The sequence below is a fragment of the Parus major genome, chromosome 20 (genome assembly GCF_001522545.3).
Source record: "Parus major isolate Abel chromosome 20, Parus_major1.1, whole genome shotgun sequence".
Classification (NCBI taxonomy): domain Eukaryota; kingdom Metazoa; phylum Chordata; class Aves; order Passeriformes; family Paridae; genus Parus; species Parus major.
Genome location: NC_031788.1, coordinates 13619437 through 13640507, shown reverse-complemented (window position 1 = coordinate 13640507; position 21071 = coordinate 13619437). Strand labels below are relative to the sequence as shown.

The 21071-nt window shown below is 46.4% G+C and overlaps 1 protein-coding gene across 6 annotated transcripts in view; it reads right to left on the bottom strand.

The window, feature by feature from the left end:
• Window positions 1–3580: 3580 nt before the first annotated feature.
• The window catches only part of ADNP (activity dependent neuroprotector homeobox), a 22959-nt gene continuing 5468 nt past the window's right edge, over window positions 3581–21071 (bottom strand). For 3 of the 6 annotated variants that reach the window (XM_033519074.1, XM_019008704.2, XM_033519076.1), the window contains 6 exons: window positions 16632–16784; window positions 15312–15357; window positions 13903–14209; window positions 9892–10004; window positions 8781–8873; window positions 3581–7750 (listed from right to left, as the gene is read on the bottom strand). In XM_033519074.1, the coding sequence (XP_033374965.1) occupies window positions 4622–7750; window positions 8781–8873; window positions 9892–10004; window positions 13903–14209; window positions 15312–15350 (3681 nt within the window). In that variant the 5' untranslated portion in view covers window positions 15351–15357; window positions 16632–16784 and the 3' untranslated portion in view covers window positions 3581–4621. Of the gene's footprint in view, window positions 7751–8780; window positions 8874–9891; window positions 10005–13902; window positions 14210–15311; window positions 15358–16631; window positions 16788–21071 lie in introns of all 6 variants that reach the window. The other 3 variants (XM_033519075.1, XM_033519077.1, XM_015647685.3) reach the window with 2 other exon arrangements.

The following is a 21071-nucleotide window of genomic DNA, read 5'->3' as shown; positions in this document are numbered from 1 at the left end:
TTGCTGCACTACAGAAATTATTTTATCTCCTCAAGTTGGGATTAATCAATTATTTGAGTTCTTAAAAACCCCAGAAGCAAACCCAAATCCCTTTCTGTATTTCTTCCATAGTCAGTATTTTCAAGTGGTAATAATTCATTTGCATTTCTCTGTGCTTTAAAACTAATTTCCCCCGTGTTCTACTCTATTTTTATCTGTTCAATATTAACCCAGCTAAGATGATTTCAAAGTCTGTAGAATCAGGTGTGAGAGTAAACAACTTCACATTTTCAGCACTGCTTACAAAGTCAGTTATTATTATTGGAGAGCAACTTCAGCTCTGATATGATGATTCCACCCCCTTGTCTCTTTTAGCAGACAATTCCCTCAAGTATTATTTCCTGTTCTTGAGGAAGAAGCTGAATTTCTGCCCTGTTTCTGTTTCAAACACCCTCTGCCATCCCCAGCTGAAGACTTTCTCCCTGGGAACTGTGTAGGTACCAAAAATCAAAGCAAGTAATTCTTGATAACCAAGAGGTTTCTAGGAAAGCTGCCTGAGTTTGTTCTTAATGGTTCATTACTTGAGGACATCCTGACTGTTACATCTCAGCTCTAAGGGGAAGCACAATTTCTGACCCTGTTGTAACTCTGTGGAGAGGGAAGATTTGTTCCAGGATTTGATCCCAGGAGTCTGCACTTGGTTGAGCTTCCAAAAATCAGTGAAGACGATGTCTAAAACTCACTTTGTTTAGCTTCACGTTTTATATTGGAAATGATCAGGGGGTTGAAGAGTGCTCTAGTGCAGCCTGTCTAACCTTGCCAGTCCTGTGCCAACACTGCCAGCCCCACACACACCCAGGTTTTGCAAGAGAATATGAAGTCAATGGCAGAATTTTAAAATGCCACAAACAACACATGGCTGCAGCTTCCAGCACTCTCTCTGCACCAGGAGCAGTGTTTTACAAGCTGTTGTGTGATATAAGCTGAAGGATAGAATGAAACTTTCTGTGCAGCTGTTCTGGACCTGTGGATGTGCCATTTTGCAGAGTAGCTGTGCTTTAGGCAGGACCACCAGCACATCCCTGCACCTGCAGCGTTTTTAAGGTTTTACTTCAAAATAGGCCCAGGAAAACAAAACTCCTTTAATTCTCTGAAGAGGGAACAGAGGAGGGCATTTACCTTTTAGATGATTGGCTTTGCATCAAGTACAATATGGAGAAATGGAAAAAAATGCTTATTTTAAAAATGCCTGCTCAAGATGGAGAACCCACTGCAAAGTCTGTAAAGGGAAAAAAAAGCCAAGCTTATGGTGAAAGTAAAGCTGCATGGCTGTAACCATGGAGACCAAAGCTCTTCTGATGCAGAAATAAATGAACACAACCTTTTCATATTTATTAGTGGGACTGATGATGAAAGATAAAGTCAAATTAAAATATAAAGCAATAGAGACAAGAGTGAGTGGCTGCCTCTGCCCCTGCAATGCAGGTTCTTGTAATGGATCATCACAAATGAGCTGGGGTTACAGAGACAAATCAGTTCTAAAAGGAACAAAATACTCCTCGTTTTACCAACCTGCTTATGCAAATATCAGCTTCTTTATTAACAAAACCAGAGAGACAAAGCATGTGACATATTCCTGAAATCTTTTGGTTCTGACTAAGATGGAAATGAATTTTCTTAGCACAGCTGTGTGTGAAATGTGTGTTCTACACAACGGGAAACTCCTGCAACTGTACCTGTGAGCATCTGAAACCTGCTAAATTCTTAGTGGCAAGAATGGCAGAATTTTCCTATAAAAATACTGGGTGAATATTCAGGTTTGCCTGAGTGAGAACACGTGTCAAAGGGTCCAGTAGTGACAGCTGAGCCGCTGGTAGGGAGCTGCCACTGCGGGACAGGGGGACAGCAGCAGCAGATGGCACTGGAGCTGATTCCAGCGAGCAGGAGCTCGTGCAATGAACCTTCACTGCACACCTGTACACCAGGAATGGTGCTTTGGGGAGTGATTTACAGCAGTGTTCACAAAGCTGTCTGTGTGAAGGAGCACAGCACTGCCAGCAGCAGGAAAAGGCAGGAGAGCGCCCGTGTGGAACCTCAGCACAGCCTGTGCTGACCAGGGCTTCAACATCACAGCTCTGCCTGACCCTGCAGCCACAGCACCAAGGCCAGGGTGTCCCAGGGTGTCCCCAGGGTGTCCCCAGGGTGTCCCAGGGTGTCCCCAGGGTGTCCCAGGGTGTCCCCGGGTGTCCCCAGGGTGTCCCAGGGTGTCCCCAGGGCTGTCCCTGCAGGTGACAGGCACAGCTTGGCTGGGAACAGTCCGTGCTGTCGGCACCGAGCCCCGGCTGCTGCAGCCGCCCTGTGGAGCATCTCAGACACAAAACACTCACCTTCAGTCCAGGGACTGAAACAGGGCTCAAACAAAGTCTGGAGCAGAGAGCTGCTGCTCCCGAAGCCTTGGGAAGCTCCCCAAACCCTGGGAGGCTCCCAGAGAAAGCCCCAGGACCCAGCACAGGGGCTGGGAAATGCGGGGAGCTTCCAGCCCATCCTGCTCACATATCATATCCTAAATTACACACACTGCCTTAAGGTTCTTCCACTTTTATTGGGCTATTTTCTTCCTCTTTCCAACTTCCTCAAAAGTGTGGTTAGCCTCAAATCTGGAGAGGAATCCGTAACCAGCCTCAAAGCCAGATCTGAAGGGTAACTGGTTTGAAGCATTAGAAAATAAAAGCCAGGACTTGAAATAACCACCTCCAACCCTGGTGTCCTGGTAAGAGAATGGCTGTGGGCAAGACCTTTCATTTAATCATTGCATAAAATGGTATTTCCTGGAAACTCCTAAAGAGTCTTACTTATTTCAGTCTTAGTCTTCACTGCCTACAGCAGGAGTTCAGAACACTGAAATCTGATTTTGAACTAGAGTTTGCCAATATTGCCTTGTCAGGTACCGAGACAAACGTGGCACATTGATAGAAGATACCAAATTGTTCATGCCTTTGCTAAACAGATAAAGGCTGCTGCACTTCCCCACTGCACTGAGGAAGGGTTTATATCTCATCACAGCAGTCCCTGAACAGGGGCCACGCTGCAGGCCTGGCCTGGCCAAACCAAGCACAGCTTTGAACAAACTCAGTTTCAGTTTTTCAGGTGTTCACTTTTCTTTACCTTGCAGGCTGGCCCAGGCCTGTGCTCCTCGCTGGGGAAGGGGCAGGGTCCCAAAGCCCTCCCGGCCCCCAGGCCCAGCTCTCTGTGCACACAGGGAAGGATTTGCCGAGAGCAAATCTCCGTTCATCGAGGAATTCACAGAGCTCCCTTCCCCAGGATGCAGAACAAACACACCAGTACAATGCTATTTATAACTGTGTTCTACAGCACTGAACAGGAACAACACATTCAGCCCAAGTCACTCTGTAGATTCTCAGTAACCTGGAAGGAGAGAAGTTTTCAGCAAGAACTGAACAGAGAGGCTCCAGCAGGGCCAAGGAGCACTTGGAAAAACAGAGGCAAAAAAGAAAGAATGAATTCTTTCAAAAAGAAAGAAAGAAGTGAGGTGGGATTTACCAGCCAGGAATGGAGCACTTGCATGTAATAAAAGCAAATATTTACATTAAGCACAATACAGCAATTTATTTAGATGCTTAAATGAAGAATACAAAGGGAAATAAAGATCACAAAATTATACATACTACAACAGTGTGTCATATATTAGATGGTATAAATGAATACAACACCTTGTTGGTGTTAACTAAAGATAAAACTAAATATCCAAACCCAGCACTTTGTCTCAGTGTGCTGCTTCAACACAATACACTTTTATACAGATCTAAAAGGTGTCAAAATTAGTAGCTGCAAACTTGTTTCTTGCATGTGATTTTTCTTTTTTAGCTTAAAAGATTTCAGAAAATGGCTCTGAAATATGTTTGTCATCAGTTGTCATGTCAAGGATATTCAGAACAAGAAAATTCTATAATACAACAGAGCCCAGATATATCTTTATGTTGCTGGCCTCTGGTTGGAGATTGTACAAGGTTATGTGCAAAAACTAAGTCTGTCAAAATTCTTACTAGAGCAGTCTCAAGCTTTGCTAAGGAAACTAGATACAGCATTTATTACACAGCAGGGCAACACTAAAAAAAGAGAAACAGATCTATGATGGGTACACAAGAACAGTTCCATAAGCTTCACTTGAATAGGTCTAAAAGACTGTACAAATATACATTTCAACTATTCAGAATGATACATGAAAACTCCATTTCCCCAGAGTCTGCTATACAGGGCACCGGTCACTGGCACGGCGCTGCCGGAGAGGGGCCTCTCGGAAAGACACAACTCAACATGGACGAGGTGAAAGGAGGGGTTGAAAATGCAGATAAAATAATCCTCTGCTTTTCTCCGTGTGCACTCTGGAGCCAGCAGCGTTTCCATTTTCACATTAAGTTACTGTGCTCATCCCAGCAGGAAGCGCCGGCCCCGGGCCAGCGGCTGCGGCCAGCCCCGGGCAGTGGTGGCCCCCAGGCCCGGCCCGGGGCAGGAGCAGCAGGCAGGGGAGCAGCAGCCAGGGGAGCAGCAGGCAAGGGAGCAGCAGGCAGGGGAGCAGCAGGCAGGGGAGCAGCGGCCGGCGGTGCCGCCCCGGCAGAGCCGCTCACGCCTGCTGGCTGCTGAGCTCCACCCCGGGCAGGCTGCCGTGCATGGGCTCGGCCCCCACGGCCCCGAAGCCCTCGCCGTCCTCGCTGTCCATTGTGCTGCTCTGCCACTCCATCTGCTCGCTGGCCAGGCTCTCCTCCAGCTCGGAGGCGTTTTTCCATTGCGACTGGTCCTTGGACCAAAACCCTTCTACTTTTCCATAGGAACGATTCTTCCACTTTGACTGCTCTTCATCACTTTCAGATCCACCCCCCTTGGCCTCCACGGTGGGTTTACTGCTCCCGGCATCTTCGCTTTGGGAAGATTCATCTGTCCACACTTCTGGTTTTACCTCCAAGGCGTTATCTTCAAAATCCGAAACCTGCTGGGAACCGGGCCCGCTTTCAGACTGGGAAGCTCCGTCTTTCCATTCCACTGCATCATCCTGGTCATCCTGATCACCTTCACTATCTGAAACCTCACCTACCAGTTTTGTTGGCTCCTCGGCAGCAATCATCTCTTCGTATTTGGAGTTTTCCTCTTGTTTTTGCTCAGCCTTCTCTGGAGACTGTAAGGTGTTTTCCTCCGTGATTTCCTTGGCTATGCTGTCCTGGGGGTTCTGCACTGTGCTGTCGGACGAGGCTTTCCCACCGAGGTCAGACACGTGCTGGCCAAAGGGACTGCGGCTCTCGTTGTATTCCTCCTCTAGGTTTTCGTAGCTGTCTGAGGAACTGTCATTGTCTTTTTCTAAGTTGATTTTTTTATCAACAGTCTTACTGACATTGACTCTGGAATTCTTCTCGTCGTGGTTTTCAAACAGCCATTCAGCATCAAAATCCATCTCGTGTTTGACTTTGTTCAGCTCTTTCATGTTGAAGCCCAGCAGCACGCCAGGTTTGTATTTTTCACAATCCCTAACACATTTCTTCCTTTTGTTGCTGAAGTGAGATGCGATATCAGATTTCCAGAGCCACAAACTGGCCGCCAGCTTTTCGATCTCTCTCCGAGTGGGGTAGGGCTGCTTATTGAAATATTTTGTAAGAAATGTTTTCCTGGCTTCGTACGAATCATCTTCGTGACCCTTGGGGTCCAGTGCTAGAACTACAGGCTCCTCAGGCTTCTCCTCAAAGGCCGAGGGGGAGTCATCGTCGTCCATCTTCCTCTTCTTCATCAGGGGGAACTCCATGTGCTCGTAGGCGCGTTTGACCGGCGCGGCCGCCGGCGACTGGCCCAGCCGGGACGATGTCCCTTTGTCCTGCCCGTTCTGGGTCTTGCCCACGCCCCTGCAGTGCACCAGGTGCAGTGTGATGGTGGAGGCCGTCATGTTGCTCGTGTACACGCCCAGGCAGTGGATGCACTTGTAGGTCAGCTTCTTCTCCACGGGGTGAACCGTCTGAATCACCTGGTGCCTCTCCCGCAGGTGATGTGCCAGCGCGTCAGAGATGGGGCCTTTTAGGATTGAAAAGCACAGAGGACACAGAGTTTTCCCCACATCTTTTTTGTAGGGCACCGCTGCTTGTGGAGAACTTTTGACGGGTACGTCAGATTTCTCCTGGATTTTGGGCTGCGGCTTTGGCGGGACCGGGGGGGTGTTCTGAGCGTGGTAAGCTACGGACTCGGCAGGAGCATCCCGCAGGTTGTAGGTGGTGACAAGGAGGTGTATGTTGGTGTGGCTGCCCTGCTGCAATGTCAAATCAAAGGTCAGCGTGGAGTCAGTTTTAGGTCCCATCTCCTCGTCCACGTGCACCATGCGCATGTGGGCAGCCATCTTCTCCACGTCGTTGAAGGTGGAGCGGCAGTAGGGGCAGGACAGCCCGTGGATCAGCATGTGATTGAGCAGCGTGTCCGTGGGCAGGTAGCGGTTACAGTAGAGACATTTGCTTGTGAAGTTGTGGATTTTCATGATGTAGTTGGCCACCGCAGGCACCTTCTCGGCCTTGTGCTCCTTCTCAAAGTGGACGCTGTACACGTTTTCGGGGAACAGCTCGTTGCAGATTGTACAGATTTTCCACTTCTGCGTGGACGAGGTGTTGACAGCGGAAGGACCTGTAGCAGCCACGGGGGATTTGGAGCCAGACTGGCCCAGAGCTCTGGACGCTGCCTGGGACTGCGACAGCGACGTCTGTTTGAGCTGCGCCGACGACAGCGAGGAGGAGTTGGCAGACTGCAGCGAGTACCTGGCTGAGGCCTGGGACCTCTGCTCCCCTCCCAGAGTGTAAGACCTTCCATTGCCACTCGCTGAAAACTGTTTCATGCTTTGTGATTGTTGGGAAAGAGAAACAGGTGAATTGCCACTGAGGCTGAGCCTCCCCCCTGGCTGACCCACGTAACTGGGGGGTACCGATTTAACCCCGTAATTGTTCTGCTGTAGGTGAACATTTGACATCATATTGACTCCTGCAGAATTTAACGTGGGCTTTGGTATGGTGAGTCTGTTCATCATCTGCTGTGACGAGAGCGAGCGGACGCTGCCGGCGGAGAGGGCACCCATCCTCTGAGGGAGTCCCATAGGCTTTTTATCCTGGGGTTTGGGAGCTATGAGCATCAAAGGTTTCGATCTCGGGACCACTACGTTGGTGTGACCTATCATTGCCGTGACCTGGTATCCGATCCGTTCGTGGTCTTCGATCACGTGCTGGACTAAAGCTTCGTAGGATTTCGGCATGAAAAGGCATCGTTTGCAGTGGATACCCCCCTCCTCTCGGGCACTGGAGCTCAATGGAACTGCACCATTGAGGGACTTTTCACCTCCCTTGGCTATGTAAGGAGCAGCAACGTGCTGAAAATGTTCCCTGTAAATGTGCTTTCGAACGATTTCGTAGAGCGGGTCACGGTAAGTGCACTTCTTACAGTAATAAACAGCTTGTTCCACACTGTCAGCCTGCTTGGGTTTAAGGCTCTCGTGTTTGTTTTTATCTTTGAAAGTGCTGATGCCTCCACTCGGTGTAGTGGCATTGGGAGCGTGGAATATTTTAATGTGCGTTTCCAAAGTCTTTTTGTCCGCGTTGAAGGTACAGTAGGGGCAGTTGAGCAGGATCCTGTTCTCAAAGTCTTCGCTGTGAACATTCCGGAAGTGGCTTTTGTAGGCTGAAAAGAACTTCGAGGAGAAGGGACATGCACTGCAGCAAAAGGGCTTTGTCCGATAGTCCTTGAACAGAGAACAGAGCACAGACTAAATATTCAACAGCATTTCTCAGTGAAATAACACCCGTGATATTCTCTACACAACCTTTCTAAACAATACTCATGAGCCCCCCTGCAACTGTCTCAAACCTTCAATTCACCTCTCTCCCATTTCTGGCCTAAAAAGCTGACCACATGAACAAACACACGATGTGGGGAGTGCCAAGGGGTCCCTCAAGAGTTTGACCGTGACTTGGCAGGTGAGGCTGAGTCAGTCACAAAAAGTCTCCTCCCTGCAGCTGAGCTCCTAGAAAAGGTCCCTAGGTGCTGAGAGCAGTACCTGAGCTCTGAGGTGCTCACATAGGGACTCTTTTGTTGAGAGGTTTCTGACCTGTCACTGCTGGGGTGACTCTGTCCTGCAGCCCCAGCAGAGGCTGCTGCAGCCCACAACACTTGCTTGAACCAACAGCATCATTTCCTCCCTCCACTGCTGGCTCAATTCAAAATTCCTTTATTACTAGCTCAGAAACACCACAAGAGCAGGACTTCCAGTGTCACTGAGCTGCTGAGCAGAACCAGAAATGCCCAAAGCAGATGTGGGACACAGCCTGTGGGACCCAGGGCTGCACTGACCGTGACCCTGCACCGAGCAGCAGAGAGTGTCCAGTGAAACAGCTTTGGAAGGGATGGAAACCAGGAATAAAACATTTAAGGAAAGGTGAAAGACTCACTGCCAATTGTATAAAGCTGTTGATCCTTTGCCCAGAGGGCTGATGAAATTGTGCTAGGCTTGGGAGCAGATAGGAATGGGCTCCTAATGTGCATCTGCTTGACTTGAGCAAGGACCATCAGCTCTGCCACCCAGCTCCTGAGATACACACCAGGAACTACTTCACAAAACTAAGAAAAAATCACGTAGTTTTCTGCTGTCCCTTCAGCTGCCAACACCTGAAAACCTGTGAGGAAAACTGCAGGAAAAGCTCTTGGCATGTCTGGGAAATGCCCTTCAGCACGACCCATCTCCAGCCTCAGCATCAACTGAAACTCTTACCAACCTGGTTTTTTGTAAGCGATGGGTCCCACAGTCCCACATCCTCCCATGTAGTGTTTTTCAAATAAAAGTCATTAGGTTCAAACTGCTTAAAATCCTGGAGAAGGGAAGATGGGAAGAGAGGACAGAGTCAGAACCAAGGCCCATGGGCTTCCTTAAGCAATCCCTGAGTGCCCCTTCACCCTCCCAGGTGCTGCTGGCCAAGGCAGAGCCCATCACTCAGGGCAGTGGGGCAGTCTGGGGGAGCTCTGAATGTTCTCCTGCAGAACATCATCACCACTCATCCTCCTGACCAAGCCAGCAGCTGTGGTTACAAACTCATCTCATTCTAAAAGCAGTCCTGGAGAAAAGTGTTCCCAAACTGGTGTGTGGGTTTGGGGTTTTGGGCTGCTTTTTCTGGGGGTGGTGGTGTGGTATTTATTTTGTTTGATTCGTTTTGTCTGGCTTTTAATTCATTTCACATATGAAACTTTTAAAGTTGGATATGTGTGATGCCCAAGACACCCAATTTTTATTAAAAAGATTATCTTGTGAAGCATTTCTTTGGCATGAAGTCAGCAGCACATAAGGACTCAAAAGTAACACTTCCACTGAAATGAATACTGCAAGTAACATTGTCCCAGGTCAGAATTCTCCCCTTAAACATGAGACTTGTTCCACAAATTCTGCAAGCAGGAAGGACTGGTGTTTCTTTTGTACATATCTCACTTAAATGCTCTCTAATGAGACACTGAAGGAACAGGCAAAGCCACACTGATAGAGTTTGTCCAGAAGAGCAGCACGAACACCCTTCCCTTGCGGGAACTGACCCAGGCACAGAGGTGATTCTGTAACTTCAGGACCTGCTGCACCAAAAACACTTCCTGAAAACCTCAGCCCCATGCCTGCCCCAACATCCCACATCATTCCTGCTTCTTCCAGTATTTCTGGATTTCAGTAGCCACTAATGTTTCTAGAAGTATTTACAGGTACATTATATTTCAAGTTTCTAAATAATTCCTACTTTGTGTGGAACCCAAACAGGCCTAGAAATAAATCATGGCATACACAAACACCTCCCTGTCCCCCTAACTCTGCAGCATTTTAGCTCTAACCCTTGGAGTTTCCATACTTACTTCTATATGTTCTTTACAGTATTCCAAACCAATGTCACTAAGTATTTTTTTCACAGTTTTCCGGGCCTTTCTTAAACTGCCAAGGTTGTTGACAGGAAGTTGGAACATAGTTTCTATTGGAAGAGAAAATTAAGAGAAAAGGTTTAAGTCAAATGTGTTTTGTCTGATAGTGCTGCACTTTTAATTACCAGTGATTGTCTCCCTCATTCCCCCACAGAACTGGTAGCAGAGCTGTACCACTCCCTAACACACTGTTACATTCTCTGGCTTGTTCCCTGCTGAGGCTGCTCATGGGGCCGCACACGGCACTTCTAAAAAGGCAACAAACAAATGGAACAGCTATTGCAGGAGCAATGGGCTGCCTCTGGAAATAACTTTCATTTCTTTAGAGTGTCTGTCTTTACCAACCTCTACACTGAAGTACTTCAGAACTCAGTTCTCTCCTGTGCAATGTCTCCTAACTGATCTGAAAACTGGCAAGTTGAGCTTCAAGGTTTGTGTCAGTCTTGCAAGACATTTCAGTGTCTCTTCAGTGCTAAAAGATGCTTCTCATATCCTGCTGTAAGTAAGAAATGAATGCTGTTTCCTCCCTCTACTGTACTCAGAGCTATAGCTGGCTGAAGCTGTTTAGCAAACATTCTCCTAGGAAGAGGGGATCTGAAAGCTTGGTCAGATCCCTCCAGAGACAGAGAAACCACTGGGAAAAGTACAAGGGATGGCTTAAACCTTTCTGTGTTCCTGGGAATTGTCAGGCTCCCTCCCATCAATGCCCACAGTTCCACTGGGCTTGGCTGGGGCTGCCCAACTGAAAGGAACCCAACTCATGAACTGCTCTTTTCCTACGCTCTATCCATCCTCATCTGTACTGTTAAAATGATGTCCAATACAACCTAGAGCAAGCCAGGTGCCTTTTAAAGACATGAAGAGTGATTTCAGTGCTTCAGAATCACCTCCAGTTGCTGCATGATCCCATTTTTCAGAAAAAAATTCAGTGAAACAGCTCAATCAAGTATGGTCAGGATTTGACTTAATATTTTCTAGTGAATTTCAAATCCAAGGAGATCATCAGAAATGTTATTTCTGGTGATTAATATGAACTGCAGAAAGAGCAGTGCATGAACACAGTGCATAATAAAGCTCCTGGCAAGCCAGGCTGCTTTCCTCGAAACCCTCAAGTCCCCACTTGAAGAATGAAGCCCTGTGCTTGCAAAGAAAAGCATTTTTGGTCTCATGACACAGCCAGAGTCAGTGCAGAGCTTGTCTTTAGGCACTGATCACTTGTATACCTGAGTCAGCCACAAGTCTCAAAATACTGCTTGATATCAAACAGCTGATTTCAAAACACCATGAACTTCTTCACCAAAGGAATCAAATGCTTTCTCTTAGCTCTGGTGTCTAATAGAGCCACAGGTACCATGACAGACAAAGTCCAAGAAAGCCAATTATTTACAACTGCCTGAAAATAACATCTCTGGTCTATCTGCAGCATCTTCCTGCCCCTGCCCTTTGCCTGCCTCAGTCAAATTTTAAGGACATGAAAATCCCTGTATCTTCCTATCACCACCCATCCTAACAGAGGACAGAACCAGATCTTCACACCTGAAACCTGCACAGTTAGATGTCAGCTTTTAACATCAACCTTACTTTACAAGTTCTGCTGGATAGCTGAATCCAACTCACCCAATCATAACAAAACCCCTCATTGTTAGGCAAATTCAGTCCATTTCATTTAGGTCTGACTATTTGATCAGTGAGTAGTGAATGGAGAGCCAGATACAGTCTGATATTACTACAGACTGTGACTACAACAAAAGCTTTTAGCATCTCCATTCATTTCTATTTACAACAAGTAACGCCAATTACAATGAAAATATCTGCTGGCACCTCCTTGATGTCCTAGGATGGGGACATAAAAGTAGTTGGGATTAAGCAGCCTCTCAAATAATCATCTAGGCATTAATGCTGCTCTGGAAATGAGGCATCCTCTATCTGACCAAAAGCTGATGTTTAAGGGAAGACACCTGAAGCATTTTTGACCACATCAACCCACATGAAGTGCTGGGTGGAATGAATAAGTGACTGCTTAAAACCAACCCCAACAATGCCCTGACTAGAAATATCCAGGCAGCATCTTCAGGTGCCTCAGAAGGCAGATCCCAAAGCTCTCCCTCATGTCCAGAGTGTGTCTACACAAACTGCCTGCACCGCTCACAGGGGAATGGCAAAGGAAGCACAGTGAGTGTGAGCTGTATCTGGAACCTTGCACTGCACTCTGACCCCAGAGGTGTGCCCTTGGAGACAGGGGGAGAAACACCAAACCCCCACGGCAGTCATATCAGCAGAGGGGATAAAGGACAGAAAGCCTGCACCTCCTCTCTCTATACTGCACAAGCTGTTTCTATTTTAGTACAACTGAAGTCTTAATTCTCCAGTGGGTCTCTTGGACTTTGGTCCTGGTCAGGACCCCCCTTTGATGCCCAGGTAAGAGGTGTTGGGCAGTTCCTGCTCTGACCCAGGAAATGGGGGATGTTCCCATGTGCAGCTTCACATCAACACGGCCTTTTTCCCTCCACTGGAATCTTCAGCCAATATTCCAGGTGTGCCCTGCTGTGTTACTTTCATGCCTGGACATTATTCAGGGTGCTCCCTGTCCTTGGCTGGTGTCTCAGCTATGGTACAGAACAATGGATTTCTACTGTCACAGGCTGCAGAGTCAAACTGTGGCTTTCAACCAGCAATCAAGTCCTAAAGAAATCATCTGCTGGAAGATGCTGCTGTGTAAAGGAACCATGACAGCATCACTCCAATTTTCTAGCAAACCTACCCTAGGTTTTCTTCTCTTTATGCTTAACTAGAAATGCCACCATGCCCTGCCACTGCCAGGGAAGCCTCCCACAAGCAGCAGGCACAGAAGGTGGGGGACCCTGAGCACTGCACTGAGCAGGAGCCTGCACTCAGCAGGGTCTGGGGACAGCATCACTAGAAATGGCAAGTGAAAACCAATTATGGAATCCCCAGGAGCTGTAAACAAACCCTGTAGTGCCCAGTGCCTTTTATCTCGGTCAGGCATCCCAGACCTGTATGAGCTGGCCAGGGGACATCTTCACAGAGGCCACTCCAGCTACCCCTCCTGCACTGAGGTAAATCCTTCACAGGATCATCATGGAATAGCCTGAGTGGGAAGGGACGTTAAAGCTCATCCAGTTCCACCCCTGCCATGGCAGGGACACCTTCCACTATCCCAGGCTGCTCCAAGCCCCATCCAACCCAGCCTTGGACCCTGCCAGGGATCCAGGGGCAGCCACAGCTTCTCTGGGATACCTCTGTCAGGACCTCATAGGGAATAATTTCTTCTCAAAGTCTTCTCATTTCTTCTTTCTATCCCTTGAGCTGAACGTTTCTTAAAAGCACTCCATGAAATTTACACTTCCATCCAACTTTTGCTAAGTAACTGACCTCAGAATAAAACTGTGGATGCGATTACAACCCTCCTAGGAACATTATTAAAAAGAATGAAATAAAGCATCAGTTTTTTCTTAGGAGCACATGAGGTTGACCCTTCCCTTCCTGATGTTCTCATTTATTCCTCTTATGAATACTGAGAAAACCTGAGCTTTTTGGTGATCTGACAACTGGAATTACCAACTGCAGTGTTGAACAAAGCATTAGGTGTGAGCAAGTGTGCAAAGCAGACATTTGTATGAGCAAAGTGCAAACCCAGCCTGTTCTGTCCCATTGTGACTGAGTTCAGACATCCTTGGGTCAATCTTACCTTAATAAAATAATCAGCAGTATAAGAACTCTAGCTCATTAAAGCAAAATTTTAATCAATTTTAAACTAAAAGATACTATTTGCTGTTACTTCTGTGCATACTTATAAAAAACAACCACTCCTCTCAGTTTTCCCCTCTCCCCCTTGTCATCCCCTACTGCTCCACAAGGTCCATCCTTTCCGTGCTCTTTCCCCCTCTCCTCCTTTCTTTGTTGGTTCTTGGCCTTCTTGGTCCTTACCTCGCTCATTTTCCCTCTTCTCCTCTTCCCTGTGCCAATTCATAGCGTCCACATTCTTTCGTCGTTCTCTCTCATCCTGTCTCCACCGCTTCTTGATATCTTTGTCCTTAACTTGCTCATTTTCTCTCCTCTTCTCATCATCCCTGTGCCATTTTATTGTTTCTGTATTTTTCTGCGGCTCCACGCTTCTTTTGAGATAGTCTTGTCGCCTCCTCCTCTTTTTTAACATATCCCTTTCCCTGGCACGAGCCTGCTTTTCTTTCTGGGAAAGAAAAGCTTTACGGGGCATCATGAGCTGCTGCTGTACCTGCAATAATATCGTATCCATGGAATAATGCACTCTATGCAAGCACTCAGTCAGGCACAACACCTCATTTGGAGCTGCACACTTCACACACTCAGTCAAGGCAATGCCCTGCTCCTCCTCCTCCTCCCTGCTGAGCCTGGGCTGGCTCCGAGCTGGGTCAGGCCAGGCCGGGCCAGCTCCAGGGGCCTGGAGTGGGGCAGTGGCCCCGGCTGAGCAGTGGCATTTCTGTCCCCTCCCTGCAGCTCCTCCTCCCCCAGAGCCTTGGCAGCCCCTTGGCACTGCTGCTCCCGCTGAGGAACAGGTTGTGTGTGGACAGAGGTGTGAAGGGAACTTTGGGACCTTCAAACCTGCCTCCTCTCTTCCTGGAGAGATACTTAATCCAGCTTAAAGGTGCTAGTTTTTCTTTCCAGACCTCCATCTCCACCCAATTTGGGTGAAAATGTCTCTCTTGGCTGGGAGGAGGGAGGGGGGGCTCAGGAGACAAGCCACAATCTGAAAAATTGTGTAAGCTTTGTTTCCTGGGGAAACCTGGCCAAAACATTTAACTGCAGTTAATGAAATAAGTCCTGACTCATCTACCCAGACTTCCTCCAGTGTGTTATGTCTTGCTATTCACAGGAACAAAGGGAAAAAAAGGAGACTATTTACTTGGAATTTCTGCTGACAGCATTCCTGAGGGGTGGGGCTTCTTGGGGATGGTGTTTTGAGGCTTGAGGCTTTTTGGTTCTAAAGAGGTGTGGATGGAGACTACATTTAACAAATTGTTTTTACTTTTGGTCATTTCTCTGTAGTCACCCAACACATTCACATTTTCAAATGTAACAGTGTTAGTACCTGCAATTTTGAAATCATGGAAGAATTTATACAATTATTGATAATCTTCAAATAATTTTCTGTACACACTGAGCAATGTTTCAGAAATGGCAAACTGCAGGTGTAGGCCAGGTTTGAGTTTTTGGTTGGGTTTTTGTTAAGTTTTGAAGAAAGATTTGCAGAGGTCTAATCAAAATGAAAACTGTAGAAAGGACAAAATTACTAGATTACAATACTTAAGCAAAGCCTAAAACAAAATGAAACAAATGTACTTTTAAAATTTAGCTACCTTATGGAAAGCACTTGTTCCCAGCATGCAATACTCCATCTTTTTCCTACAGAAAAAGCAATGTTTCAAACCCTTATTCTAAAAGCTGTTCCTTTCCCCTACAATACACCCGACCCCACACACTTAAACCCTCTACTCTGGTCCATTGCCTTTGTTAGGTCTGTATCATGATCCCATGGTTTTCATTCCAATAATTCAACCCCAAATTTCTTAATATCCATAATAATGCTAAAAGGGAAGTGCTGCAGCAGAGTCAAACACCATAATCAAAAAAATTCATGCAGTGTGGTAACACATTAGTACATAAGATTCAGATTATGCTAAAAATTACTTCATTAAAAGGGTAGCTCTCTACCAGCCAGACTGGGTTTGGGTATTAAATATTTCTCAGTAACAGTTGGCATTAAAATCAAAAAGCAACAGGAACCCAGGATCAGCATCCTCAGTGCAACCCAGACACTGCAAATCTGTACCATAGTTTCAGTTTTCTGTGGGCTGGGTGCCAGGACATTACTGCTGTTTACTAGAGCAAACTTAACTCATTAACTTTGTAAATGTACATTATCATTACAATTTTATCAGTAACCTGGTTCAATTTCAATAACAATAACATGGAGCAAATTGCAAGTGAAACACATCATGCAAATGATTCTCCCTCCCCCCACGCAAGGCAAGTACCAGCATTTCAATCTGTCATTGTTATATTTTCTTTCATTTGTTTTTGTTTGGTTTGCTCTTGGGGGTTTTTCCCCCTTTGGTTTTATCTTTTCACAGGGTTTTTCCCTCCCTTTATACAGCCCACTCTGACTGATCAGTTCATAGACAAATGATAGAAAATACCTTAATAAAGAACATTTCAGCTGAATTTCCAAAATTAAACATTTCACTTGAGATTAAAATAAGTCATGTAAAATTCTAAAGAATAACTTAAAGGGACATCCAACTTAAATTGCAGATCTCTGAACTTCCCTGTCCCAAGTCAGAGGGTTTCCCCTATTTGTTTAGCATTCCAGAGTAATCTCTTCTGCAGTCTAAACCAGCTTTCACTTTCACCTCTGATGGTTTTAAACTGCCAGAAGAGTGAAAAATTTAAACCAGGAAACCAATTAATCTGCAGTGAAGCTGCCAGTGATTGAATCCAAAGGCCCCCAACCTCTCAATTTTTCAAGATTCCAAGCTGGTGTTCCTTTAAGTTCAAAATGTCCAAACCTCAGAAATGAACAGTCAGAACTATCCTCTCAACGACTTTTTGCCCATACTTTGCCAAATGAAAATCTTTACTCCTCCCCATCTCTGCAGTACTTCTGATGAGGCATTTACCTCCAAAATGAATGGTGCTTGGGCGTCTCAGACTCATTGGACAAGTTTCAAGCACAAGCCTCCAAAGCCAATTCTCCTTGCAGAACAGCCCCCTCAGGGCTGTTACAGCCCCAGGGGGAGCCCAAAGCCCGGCCACAGAGGAAGGCTCATATCCTGCTGGACAAAACAGAGACAAGAGATAAGAGATAAGAGATAAGAGATGAGATAGGGGCAGTCTGGCAGTGATCAGTACCAAGCCCAGCCCCGTGCCTCTGTCGGGGCTGCAGGGCAGCTGTGCTGCAGCAAGTCTGAGCAGGTTTGTGCTCCAACAAGGGACGCTGCAGCGCTCAGATTTCAGCTCAGGTACCCAGCTCAGAAAGGCAGCAGTGCAGAGGCTGGGAATGCTCCTCCTCACGCTCCATCCACCCTCTGCAGTGCCAGGGCTCAGCCCCACGTGCAGCTCACCTGAGCTTTCAGCAGCACAGCACAACTGCACCCGGGGTCTCAGGGACACTGGTACCATCCCTGGACACTTCCTTGGAGGTTCCCACACAAACAGGTCCCACCTTACACCACATGGGACATCAAACAGGTGATGTGGCCTTCAGCCACAGCCCTGGGGACACACTTTTCCCTGGGAAGCACTCAGATTACAACTGGTAGAGGATGGGAAGTTTGGGGGAATGGCATGTGAACGATCACACTTTGTTGGAAGACTGAGCCCTCTTCAAATGATACCATCCACAGATACAAAGTCAGTCTTGCACAGACTGGAAATACAACATGTAACATCAGAACCATGACATCTGAAAATAGCAAATCTAAAGTTTATAAAAAACAAAACTTGTCGAGTCATTAATAATTACTCTGCCAGGGAACAGGGCAATATAAAAGGTGAGATTTTAATCTCTTGGTTATTCAGAAGAACATCCACAGCCTGAAATACAGAGTGCTTTTCTTTGGCAAGTACACTTTCATCACAAGACACTACAACATTTTAAGAAATTAAAAAAGACAACATTCTTAAAATACTTCACATGTCAGTAAAACTGAATATTGGAATATTGCATGTGCTTTAACAAGAGCATCACTCATACCTTCAGCCATGGACGGATGGATGATGGGTTATTTTGTTTCACACTGGATCATTTTCTGACTAGAAGGCAGACTGTGTCCCTGTGTGTCTAGCAAGTCCAAATGAACTCTCTCCCAGGGTGTCCTCCCTGCAGCACACACACTTCTGGGTGAGGAGCCATCAGCCTCGAGAGCAGATCAGTGGCAATTACTGCATCAGGCTGATGATACTGAGCTCAGGGAAGTACTTCATCCCATGCTGGGTCTCCCAAACACTGAGGATCATTTCCCTGTGCTGTGCTGCTGACAAGGATCCCCAAGTACCTGGCATGCTTCTTATTTAATGTCATCCAAATTCCTTTGATTTTAGCCAGTATTTTGCCAATATTTCAAGCTGAAGAAGTCACTGGTTTATACCTAACTGCCCAACACAGAATCATACATCAGAGCTGGCAGCAGCTCTGTGTTCCTGGGCGAGCTGAAACAAGACTTGGTTTCTTGATACTTTTTATATCCCCACTCCAACTGCTTTTGAAACAAGGTAACTTTTAACAACTTCCCCAGCAAACTGCCTTTCATAGCACGCTCTAGGAAACCAGCCACAAAACAATTTGCAGAGAAAGCTTGTAGTGCAACACAGAGTGAAATCTCTTAAAATACAGGGGAAATAAGCAAGAAAAGGAACCTGCAGTGCCCACAGCATCAGAAAAGCTGCCTCTCTGTCTAAGCAGGCGAAATGATGCTCTGTGGTGTGATGGTGTAGAATATTCTATATTTCACATGAGGACAGTGCTGTGACTCTGGGACCTGGCACTTCCAGGACAGCTGAGCAAGGAACAGCGATAGCCAGGAAGCATAAGGGTTATCTCAGGGAAAAGTGAGCAAGTGAGACAAAAGAGGAGTAGAAGCATCAGAGAGAAGAGAGAATTTGGGAGAACAGAAACTACTGAGAGCTTCCTTGAAAGTAAGAGTTGCAATTAACTCTCTTGAGCGATTAAAGAGCCTATTCCAACACACCTCACTGGCTGACATAGAGCATTCTCACTTTCTTCCCTTGGACTCTTCCCTTTCCTCCTTATTTAAGCATTTCTGGCCTAGTTTTGCGAGGGCTGTGCACCCACACTCCTGTGAAGGTAATGAGATTTGCAGTTCAGCAGCACATTTGAAATGCCAGACAAGTGAGGGCTCCTTTTGCAATCCGCTGTAATCCTGGAGGGAGCTGGTTTTGTAACAGCGACATTTCCAGCGGAGAGCATCTCCTCAGCCTGGCCCCTGAGGCACCTGCAGCAGGGAAAACTGCCCAGGGTGGTCCTTCAGCTGCTCAGTGCTCAGCTCCAGCAGGGATCTGGGCTGCAGAGCCAGCACCTGCCCTCCTGCTTGGAGAAACAGGACTGGGCACATGAAAGAGGAACCAACACAAACCCCACACTACACCCTCTGAAAACCTCGCCTTCAAAACTAAGATTATCAAACTGATGGAGATCTACCTGGACAAAGCACTGTCAGACCTGAGCAGCATGCTGTGCACAGGATACATTCCAGCTCTCCCTCACAGGCAAACAGGCAATTTCTTAACAGCCCCTTTGTCAAAAAGCCAAGGATTTAAAAATATTAAAAACCACTTCAGAGATTAGATCAGCAACTTCCAAAACCAGTTTCAAGTTATGTGTCAAAACAAAAGGACCATTGCACACCACTGCTCAGGGCATCCTACACAAACATGGCCTCAGGAGAGAAGTCCATCTAAAATGTGGTATTAACAAAAACCCACCCTATCCTTGGGAGGAAATTCTTAGACTAAAATCTTCTATCATCCTGTTTCTGTGGTTACAGGCCATTTCCAGCAAAGGTTTAGTAAACTCTGGTTTATATCCTTCTGTTTGGGCTTGCTGCCTAGCCTCAGCTTGACTCTTGCACTAAGAACTCCCAACTTCCCATCCGAGGAAGAAATATGGAAGGCAGTTGTAGTGAAAGGAATCAGTAAGGCTGATATGCCTCAGTCTCTATTCTTTCTTTATTTAAAGGCTAAAAAAACACCTTCTGCAGCCCAGCAGACAGGGACCTCCTAAGTCATTTATACACTTCTCATTCTTGCTCAATTTCTGGAATTTTCCACTGGAGCCCGAAGCTCCATCTGGTGGGTGTGGACACTCACTGCAAAACTGAGCGGGAATTAACTGTTTCCTCATCAACTTTGTTCAGCAGGAGTCCTGTAGCATTTCTGTGCCTCAATGTGAAATACAAAATGGTCAAATTTTGCTTGCTCTGGGAACCACAACTCCTTATTTCTGTTCCAATGAAAAATCACTTCCCTGGGCTCTGCTGGGAACTCCTGGTGGGTTCTCTGATTTTGCTGATGCAGGCTGAGGTATGTTAAAGAATGCTGGTAGCTGCAGTTGAATGTTTTCTGAGGGATCTTTTCAACACACATGATAAAGGCCACATCAACTCTGGCAACCTCTATTGCATTCTGAAAAGCACTTTGAAATTGTGTCCATTCTCTAGGGCATAGGAAATCCTGAATTAGAGGCACTTAGAGCTCCAGAATTTGGCCTGCAGACCTCCTGTCATCTTAGAGAATATCTTTTATGACTGTTCAAGACCTCCACAGATAAATGTTTATATGCACACAACATGGGTAGCTAAATCAATATTCAATACACATCCTCCGTGTGAGAGCCAGGCTTGTTCAGGGCTATTTCTAAAAGATTTTGGTGTGAAATGCAATAAAGCCTGCACATCTTGCAGAAATTTGAAATTGAGACTGGAGATCATTGAAGCACAAAGGATATTATTTGCTTACACCATGATATCCACACTTCAGTGATCAGGAAAAAAGGCTGCATGAATATGCTCTACAATTCCAAAATAATCCTCATCTAGATTGTAGCTAAGCACGAACAACCCCAGAATAAAAATAATTTTGGAAATAGAAGCACAATTAATGAATGAGCAGTTACCATTTAAATTAAATCAAGAATCATCTTAGAATTTTCAATCCAAAGCTCACAAAAACATTTGTGTAATTAAACAAAGCAGCACAGTAGTCACTGTAAAATGTGCAAGAACAAAGCAAATAATCAATATACACGTAATTTATGATTGGATTACACTGACTGGGGAACTGCAGCCAGATTAGACTGCAAGTGAAAACGGTCCCCTGCCCTCTGTGTCATGTTTCCTGACATCAGCACCGTGTCAACAGCCAGAGCAGAGCCCTGATGCAGCCAGAGGAGTGGCTGGGGGCAGAGCAGCTCCTGCCCTCACCCAAACAGTGGTGCTGGGCCATGGCCAAGGCCTGGGGCAGCAGGAAACAGCTCCAGCCCTGCCCTGGCAGCTCTCACACACACACAGATACACACACACAGACACAGATACACACACACA